At 42.0% G+C, this 9,407-nt stretch overlaps 1 protein-coding gene across 3 annotated transcripts; it reads right to left on the reverse strand.

The window, feature by feature from the left end:
* Positions 1–1,989: 1,989 nt before the first annotated feature.
* RSKR (ribosomal protein S6 kinase related) lies at positions 1,990–9,326 on the reverse strand. 3 transcript variants are annotated; one of them, XM_081161115.1, is made up of 12 exons: positions 9,113–9,326; positions 8,471–8,716; positions 8,290–8,373; positions 8,088–8,156; positions 5,529–5,598; positions 5,188–5,292; positions 4,976–5,016; positions 4,714–4,741; positions 4,519–4,608; positions 4,339–4,427; positions 4,102–4,212; positions 1,990–3,648 (listed from the first exon to the last, which is right to left on the reverse strand). In XM_081161115.1, exons 1-12 carry the CDS (start codon positions 9,245–9,247, stop codon positions 3,412–3,414), a joined length of 1,305 nt encoding a protein of 434 aa, XP_081017241.1. In that variant the 5' UTR covers positions 9,248–9,326; the 3' UTR covers positions 1,990–3,411. The 3 variants fall into 3 exon arrangements, with proteins under 3 accessions (XP_081017241.1, XP_081017242.1, XP_081017243.1); XM_081161116.1 differs by lacking the exon at positions 5,188–5,292; XM_081161117.1 differs by lacking the exons at positions 5,188–5,292; positions 8,471–8,716.
* Between the last annotated feature and the right edge of the window lie 81 nt (positions 9,327–9,407).

The following is a 9,407-nucleotide window of genomic DNA, read 5'->3' on the forward strand; positions in this document are numbered from 1 at the left end:
GGGTCCCAGGTTCACTTCCAGCCAAGGGCACGTACCTCGGTTGCAGGCTCAATCCCTAGTGCTGGTCAGGGCTGGTTAGGGTGGTGTGGGAGGCAACCAACCCATGTGTCTCTCTCACATTGATATTTCTCTCTCCCATTCTCTCTGAAAAGCAATGGAAGCAATGGGAAAAATATTCTTGGGTGAGAATTAAAAAAAAAATTTTTTATATGAACATGATTTTATTTCATTAAATTTTATTTCAATCTTTTTTTAAAAAGCTTTGAAAGATTTTTACATTGAAGACTACTTAAAGAAGTAACAAGTAACCAAGACGCCCAAGCCAGGAAGATGTTGGTTGGAGCATTGTCCTGTACACCAAAATGGTTGTGAGTTCAATTCCTAGTCAGGGCACATACCTAGGTTGCGGGTTCCATCCCTGGTTGGGGTGTGTACAGGAGGCAACTGATTGATCTCTCTCTCTCTCTTTCCCTTCTTCTCTCTCTAAAGTCAGTAAAACATATCTTCGGGTGAGGATTAAAAAAAGAAGTAACCAAGGAATTGAAATTGCCAGTTTTTTAAATCAATGAACAAGTAAACAAATGAACAATTCAATATACAATAAAGTAACTTAGATTAGAGGTGAGAAACAGTAAGTGGAACTACAAAGATACTCTCCTAAAAAAGAATATAAGGGTTGGTTTTGAGACTAATCTTAAATTCTTAAAAAAACACAGAAGGGACCCCTGGCCGGCTGGCTCAATTGGTTGGAGTGTTGTCCCACACACCAAAAAGGCTGCAGGTTCGATATCTGGTCAGAGTACATACCTAAGTTTTGGGCTTGATCCCCAGTTGGGGCATGTAAGGTAGACAACCGATCGATGTTTCTCTCTCTCCCTTCCTCTCTCTAAAAATCTAAAAAATAAACATATCCTCAGGTGAGAATTAAAAAAAGAAAAAGGGAGTACAAAGTAAAATATCCGTATTTATAGGTGTATCTGATTTCTTCTAGGTAGTAAAAAATCAAAGCGTAAGGTTAAATTTAAAAGATCATTTCAGGTTGTATATTTTAAAAAATTTAAATGAATTTAATATAAACTTTTAAAAAGATATATACATTGGTCAGTGATTCTGAATGGTAGTAGAGGGTGACGGAAAAGAATGCCTTCCAGGAGTGAACATATCAGAACTAGGGTGTGGGGGGCAGTGCTTTCTTCAAATTCTAGTGTCTGAAACTTTGATTTTCTGTCACCCCCTCCACTGTACCCTGAAAATCACTGCTGTAGTGTACCACTGATTGAAGAGTATGTTAATATCCTCATTTGGTAAGAAATTATTCAAACTACACTTATATGATCATGGTCTCTAAGCAATCTAATATGACCTAGGAAAGGGACCCTAGTGATATCATATTAACCATGTCCTAAAGACCTTAACCCAGTATGCTGCTGTGACCAGAGAAGATATATAATGTTGGGTGACCTGAACATTAATTAACAGTGGGCCGGACACATAGTATCATAAAATCATCTGCATCTGCCCTTTGAAAAAGCATCACAGAAATCTGAAACCCATCCCACACAATTAAGAACCAGTGGCTAGCCTGGCCAGAGTAGCTCAGTTGGTTGGTTGAGCACTGTCCTGTGCACTGAAAGATTGCCAGTTCAGTCAATGTTTGTCACATCGATGTTTCTCTCCCCCCCATCCTTCCTCTCTCTAAGCATGTCCTCAAGTGAGGATTAAAAAAAAAGAAGAGCCAGTGACTATAACCCATTCATTTTATACATAGGAAACTAAAATCCAGAGAGATTAAAATGACTGTGTAAAGACACTGAAACAGTTATTGGTGGATCCAGGCACCAGGCCTAAATTCCAATACTCTTAACTACTAGTTTAGAAATCATTCCCATTTCTAGTATTCAGGGTTTTTATCCAATGGTCACTACAACTTGAATGTGAAAAAATCTTTAAAAAAGTGTCTAAAGAGAAACAAATGAGATAAAAAAGATTAAAGATACATTCTTTTATTTATTTACATCCCAACCTCATTCCCAAAAGGCTTACAAAGATGCAGATAATATAGTAAGATAAAAATAAAACATAGGAAAATAAAGGTAGAAAATACAGGAAACCAAGAACGTGTCTAGCATACAAAATACATAACACGAGGTCCTAAACACTTGCTGGATGGAGGTGGGCCAAAAATTGGCTCTAAGTAGTCTAGCATCAATATGAAGGGAAAAATACAGTCAGTTGAATATTTAGTGTCTTTAATGTAAAACCAAACAGCAACTCAGGAAAAGCACAACTGGGTTCAGAGAAACTTTTCTCCTATGCATCTTTAAAAAGAACATTATGAATTGTAATCATAAATACCCTTTACAGTACCTACGGCAATTAAGTTTCATAGGGATTTGATACAGATTGCCAAAGTGCAATCCAGAAAAAGCAATTCTAAAGAGCCCAATAAAATGCTAGCTATGTACAGGGAAAATCTGGCTTAATCCAGGGATAGAATTAAAATACACAGAATACTTTCCAGACTCTTTGATCTGGAAAAAGAGATCAGATATAACTGAAGAATAATAAAAATGAAGCTTTTGAGAAGTTAAAGAAAAATGAAGTCATAAAGGCCAGAAATGTATACAAATTTAAGGTCCAGATGATTTTCCTTACTAAGGAAAAGGTTCTTAAATTTTAAGGTTGATGTCATGCCTCTTAATCCCTTGGTTTGCCCATTAGAAACTGAATCCTGGGATGTGTAAGGCAGTAATCAGTTTAAGAATCCTATGCCTTTCAAAGGGGCTTTGTTTTGGAAAAAATTTGGATAGCTATTTCAGTTACCCTAAGGACATTTAACCCACCCATGTTTCAGTTTCTATTTATTCTCTTCCTCACTTTAGGCTATTATGATTCACTTTTTAAATTTTTTAAAATTAAATTTATTACAGACTGGCTTTGAGCCCCTAGAATCATGCTTTAGGTGCTTATCTAGGAACTGTAATGGCAGCTTTTGAGACCTCTGAAAAATATCCATACTGCTTCTGACAAGCCTGTTAAACACATAAATAGCACCTTATGAATCCATGAAGTGTTATTGCTCAAAAAAGGAAACATGTTGCAGAAACAAGGAGGGGTAAAAGTGAAATAAGCTCTGGCTAAAAGCTTTAGGGTATGAGCACTGGAGAAATGAAGCAGAGGAAAAGATCAACACTCTGATCTGAAATGTTGAATTGAGAGATGGGTTGTATAATAGGGGAAGGGCTGAGGCCAATTGTGGCTGCCAGTAGCAGAATGCCCAAGATTTAAACTCTGGTACAATGCGTAGAACAGAATCTTAAGAGGCTACAAACTGAAAACAAGCTAGATCATCAAGGTGGTCATACTGAGTTGGCAGTGGAGGAGATCCTCAGGTTCCCAGACGGCCCGAATCTATAGTAGAGGGGCTTGGGCAAGGCCGGGGTAGACCAGGTAGGACTCCAGGTTACAGTCAAAATCCTTGAACAGCAATGATTCTGATGAACTACGCTGGCCAGCTTGTGTCTCCAAGACAAAGTTCACTGGTTGCTTCTGTAGGAGCTCTGGGTCAAAGGCCACACCCCGAAAGAAAGGGTGGACCTGGAAGTGATGCAAATGACGTAGCCGCTGGAGGGGATTCTGGCATAAGAGCTGAAGGGAAATAGCAACAAGGAATAGACACTGGGATAGGAAAAGGGCTGTTAACAGAGAAGCTGGAAAGGGAAAAAGAAGTTCATGGAGCTGTGGAGGGCAGAAAAAAGAACCCTAAAGAGAAAAGGATTTGTAAAAGAGGGAGATGAGCTAATTTGGGGGCAAAGGCAGGAATAAAGGAGCTATATTGGTAAGAAAGCAGCACTGGCCCACTCTCTCAGAAATAACCTGTCTGTCATGGATGGGGAGGATATTTGGAGGACTGGGAAGTCAGGAATGAAATTTGAAATGCTGGTTAGAGGGCAAGTAGTGACATAGTACTTGATCAAGTTGGAGTCTCCCAGCTCCAAAAAACAAATTAATCAGAGGAATGGGGAAATACCACTTCAATGATAGGGAAAGGAGAGAGTGAATGGTTTGGTAGTCAAAAAGGAAAGTAGTGTTCACCCTTACCTCATGGAGCAGAAGTGAGAGCCCCTGGTTAAGAGAAGCTGGGATCTCAGAGTCATAGTGAGTCACACTTGCCAACATGGCCACATGATCTCTCTCTGCAGCCACTGGGAACTGAGTTGAGGGAGGGGGAGGGTGTCATTTCTTAGAAGGAAGAAGGCAAGGTTTCCTAAGATCTTCCTTCTTCCCACCACAGGGCAAAACACTCTTTTCTGCCCAGCATCACTACCATTCTCTCACCTTTCCAGTTGCCAGAGAGAAAAGTAAGACACCCAGGGACCACCAGTCAGCAGCATGGTTGTAAGGCCCTCCACTCAGGACCTCTGGGGCTACAGATTTGATTTGAAAGATACTGTCATTGACATCTATTGGCTATCCTCCTGCCCAATGCTTACCTACCAGCTTTAGCCTTTTTCTTACCCATGTATTGAAGAGTGCCACAAATAGTATAGGCTCGAGCTCCCTGGGACAGGTGGCGGGACAGACCAAAGTCTGTCAGTTTCAGGTGACCTATAAAAGATAATGCAACAGCACCACCCTGTTCCATCCCTCATCAGCCATGGCTCATTCCCAAACTGAAGTACCTCCCATTCTGGGGCTAGGAAAAGGATTTACCTCGTTTATCCAGAAGGATATTCTCCATCTGAAAAATCACAGGTGAGAAGTTATTATTCACCCTCTTCCTTTCAACTCTCTTTCATCATGTATACCCCCCAGCTGAAGATGCCCTACTCAACATTCAGGGTCCTTGTCCAAATCCTTAGCACCCATGAGAGTCCTAAGGTCAGCTGTTCTCAGCTCCCCCATGCCTTCTTGGACCTGTGGAACTTCTTACTAAGCCCCCTCCTCAGACAAAGAAAAAAGTGCTTAACTCTACCTTCACATCTCGATGGATGATGCCCAAGTCATGGAGATAGCCTGTGGATGACAGCGAGCATGGGATGTGCTGAAGCTCTCCTGTCCTTTCCAATTTCCCTGGTAGCCCCACCCCATCCCTATTCCTGGTTCTTTGACCTCCAGAGTTAATTCTTTTTGCCCCCACTCCATTAATTCTTCCCTCATTTTCATTACCACTCCTGTTTCACTTACACAGCACCAGGACCAGCTCAGCAGCAAAGAGGCGGATGGGAGCCTCAGCAAAGCACCCAACAGCGGACCACAGGGAGTAGAGATCTGTGCTACAGTAGCTGCACACTGCAAAGCACCAGAAGTCTAGGCAATATTTGGGGGCTACTGTGCCTGGGCTCAAGGCATTAAAGGCCTTCTGCCCAAACTGATGCCACATGCTGTTTGTTCCCTCTCCCTTTGGGAGAGAGAAGTGCTGTGAGAAAGGGAACAGAGCAAAGGCAGAACAAGCCAAAGGGATGGGTACTCTCAGGGATGGGGAGTACGGTAGAAGGACCTTGGGAATGAGGGGACCAGTCACTCACTAATGAAGAGATGCCGTTTTCCCTGCCAGCTGTCTCCCAAACCATGTACAAAAGGATGATTGATCTGCCGCTAGGGACAAGAAAACAGGAAATTAGGGAAGAACAATATAACAGGATCATGGCAGCCAAGGAGTCAGAATATACCTACTTGTGCAGAAAGGGAGCTGCTGCCCCACCTCTCAGTTTAGGTGAACTAAATTGGGACTGTCTGCCTGGTAATCTGAGAACCAGCATAATACTAAGGAACATACTAGGACAGGACATGCTGGAGAGGATTCCCTGGCATCACAGGCTCAGGTGACACCCAAGATAAAGTTGAACTTGCTGTAAGCAGTAGCTGGAGGAAGCTGCTGCCGCTGCCCTGCCCCACCCCCAGCACAAGAAGGTAGAGGGGAGGTGGGGGGAGTGAAGGGAAGGTGGGGAGGAGAAGGATTTTATTGTGCCTTTTACTGTAGAGCCAATAGAAGTTGGGGATAAAATTAACTCTGTTAGCAAATCTTGGTGACAACACAAATGCTTCTTCAAAAGAGACTAGTACCTCTAAAGGGGGGAGTCCCATGGGGTGTCTCTCAGAAACCCATGACAGCAGCAACACGGTAGAGAAGGTGGCATCTGAGCTCCCCCAGATGTGCCAGGTACAGAGGGCAACCAGTGTATCTGCCTCTGTAAGGGAATCCTTCCCTTTTGTTGTAAAAGCTGAATTTCATCTAAAACCTTTGAAGTATCTGTTTGTTCAAGCTGCTTGCTTACATAAGTGCCACTGGATTGCTGAACTGTCACCTAACATTTGGAGTTTGACAAATGTTCTTGCAGCTAGTGCTTTAAACTCATAATCTTCATACTTTTTAAAGTTCATTTAGCTGTTTTTGTCTAACAGACTTATTTGTGTATTTTATCACCAGACCATAGTGGCAGATATTTTGGTTTTAAGTACTTATATACTAATGGCTCAGTGTTGAATGATTTGATATTTCAGTTCTGTATGTGCCTAACAGATTAAATTTATGTTTGCATGTGCTCATATAGTTTTTTAAACATTTCAAACCATATCATAATAGAAAATCATTGGCATAAAATGTTTTGCAAGATATATTTCACGTAAAATTGTAAGTTAATCAGTAATTCATATTTTAAGCTTCTTAAAATTAAAATTATACTCAAAATAAGTTATATCACACCAAGAGTGTCATTATGCTTTTCTTTTTGCAGTTTTTAAAATTCTTTTTGCACTTTTTAAAAGTGAAAAAATTTTTTTATTATAGGAGCTATATGTATTTTTTTAAAAACAAATTAGAAAATTTCAATGAGCAAAACAAGAAAATAAGCACTGGTAATTCCACTAAAAATCAAGAATTATAGTTAATTATCTTGATGGAAATCCTGAAAGATTTTTTTCTACATATTATAAAAATTTCAGCGTGGCTGGGCGTGGCTCAGCGATTGAGCATCGACCTAGAATCCAGGAGATCAGGGTTCGATTCCTGGTCAGGGCACATGCCTAGGTTGTGGGCTAAGCAGCTGATCAATGACTCTCTCATCATTGATGTTTCTCTCTCTCTCCCCCTCCTTTCCTCTCTCTGAAATCAATAAAGATATGTTTAAAAAATTTTTTTTCACATAATTATTTTCTTTCTCTAGTCCCTTTCCTTTATTTTAGTCATTCTGGTAGGAATGTAGAGATATCTTATTCTGGTTTGGACTTGCAGTTCCCTAGTGACTAAGGTTGAGTACCTTTTCATGTGTGTGTGTATATGTATGCACACATATATACATATATATAGGTAACTTGGATAGCGTCTTTTGTGAAGTCCCTGTGAGTTCCTTTGTTCATTTTCTATTAAATGATCTTTTTTTAAATTTGTGGTTGTTCCATGGGTGAGAGTAAATCCAGTCCCTCTGCTCCATCTTGACTGGAAGCATTAGTTCCTACATTTATTTTTTTTTAATGTTAACCCAACCTCATATTCCTAGAATAAATACAACTTGGTTGTGATGTATTTTCATTCTTACATATTGTTGCATAGTTTATTAATATTTTGTTTATAATTTTTTTATCTACTTTCATGAGTGAGATTGGCTTAGTGTTCCTTCTCTGATAATGTCCATGCCAGGCTTTGGTGTCAAGATTATACTGGCCTCGCCCGGCCGGGCGTGGCTCAGTGGTTGAGCGTCGACCTGGGATCCAGGCGATCAGGGTTCGATTCCCGATCAGGGCACATGCCCAGGTTGCGGGCTCGATCAATGACTCTCTCATCATTGATGTTTCTATCTCTCTCTCTTCCTATCCTTTCCTCTCTCTGAAATCAATAAAGATATATTTAAAAAAAAAAAAAAAAAGATTATACTGGCCTCATAAAATGAGTTGGAACAAGTTCCCAACCACAAACCAAAAAAAAGGACCTAGACTAACTCTGCTGGTAGCTACTTTTCCCAGGATCTACTTGGCTGAAGCAGAGGGAGGGGCAGAGCTAGGAAAAGCTGGACAGTTGGACAAGAAAGGTGCTTTCTCCACCTGTAGTTTAGTTCTTCCTAGGATCCTTTCCAGGGCTCTATGCATACCTGGATGCTAACCTCCTCTTTGCACTGCCTCAGGATGTCCTTCTGGAGGACCTTGACCTTGGGCACCACCTATAAAAGGACAGGAATGATGACTCATAAAAGGGAATAGTGCTATTGAATTGTTTATTCCTCCCAACCTTTCTGGAACCAAAACTGGAAGCAGGGACTAGAAAATAAAATGGAAGAGTACCTAGGTCCCTACCTTCACTGCAAACACTGATTTCCGGCCACAGTCTAGGACCTTGAAGACAATTCCAAAGGAGCCTTTAGCCACAAGGCCTAAAATCTGTACAGAAAAATGGAGAACAGAGCAATTGAAACTCCGGTCATTTCTAGATTTCTCCCCAAGACTGAGACCCCGTTCAGTGATTCCATTGACCTACCTTTAGCTGCTGATGCCCCCTAGGGGGCCTAATGGGAAACTCCGGCAGAAAGAGGTTGATGAACTGAGGCACTGGCCACTCAGACAGAGGCTTCTCTACTAGCAGTGGAGCTGGCTCCAGGGGCTCCTGGTGCTGGCACTGATGCCCTGGTAGTCCCCACCGTTCTTCCAGGCCTGACCTGGTGGTCCCCACACCTGACCAGAGGCTCTTCCAGCCTTGGACCCAGGGACCCTGGATGTTGCCACCCTGATGAGAACCAAGGGAGCCACTCTAAACCTTCTGCCCCTGAGGTATTACAGGTTCTGCCCATCTCAGCAGGCACTCCCTCTAATCTCAACCCTAGAGATGTATCTTTGAGACCAGGCAAAATTGCCACCACTATTCTTGCTTTGGGTCAAGGAAGACTTAGATTTCCTTAACATAATTCAAATACTCTAGGAAAGCAGTATTTGGACATTTTCCCCATGAAGCATCAAAGATTCAGCTGTACCTCCCAGTATGGGGCTCGGACATTTTCACAGTATAGCCTCCCCACCCCCACAGTGGGTATCACTAACATACTCCTCACCAGTCACTTCCCAGGCCTCAAGCTCAGGTCTCCTTCACCTCCCCTAAACAGGCTGCCAGAGGCCCATAGCCTACCTTATGAGGAGCAACCACCCGGGCATGTTGCCCCTGCCGACAATTCACTGTTCCCATTCCCAGCCTCTGACTCTTCTCTCCTTTCATTAAATCTGCTGTCCCCGTTACATAAGCAGTGCCTCCCCGATGCTGCATTATACATGAGCCCCGCCTCTTACTTGCTGATCATGACTAGAGATGCAAGTGGTACAGCCAAACCTCACCCTTATCCCCAAATCCTATCACCCCTGGTTAAGAATAGGTTTATAACCAAAACTAAAATGTGCAGAGACCTATCAGCATAGGGCCAGTGTCA

The sequence above is a fragment of the Miniopterus schreibersii genome, assembly GCF_964146895.1.
Source record: "Miniopterus schreibersii genome assembly, chromosome: 16".
Lineage (NCBI taxonomy): Eukaryota > Metazoa > Chordata > Mammalia > Chiroptera > Miniopteridae > Miniopterus > Miniopterus schreibersii.

Bases quoted from the DNA above. Each gene is read 5' to 3' on its own strand.
- RSKR (XM_081161115.1), bottom strand. From the start codon at position 9,247: ATGCAGCATCGGGGAGGCACTGCTTATGTAACGGGGACAGCAGATTTA. The intron at 8,374-8,470 runs GTAGGTCAATGG...TTTTCTGTACAG, and splicing joins GGGGGCATCAGCAGCTAAAG to ATTTTAGGCCTTGTGGCTAA. The intron at 5,599-8,087 runs GTATGCATAGAG...TCTTGTCCCTAG, and splicing joins AAGAGGAGGTTAGCATCCAG to CGGCAGATCAATCATCCTTT.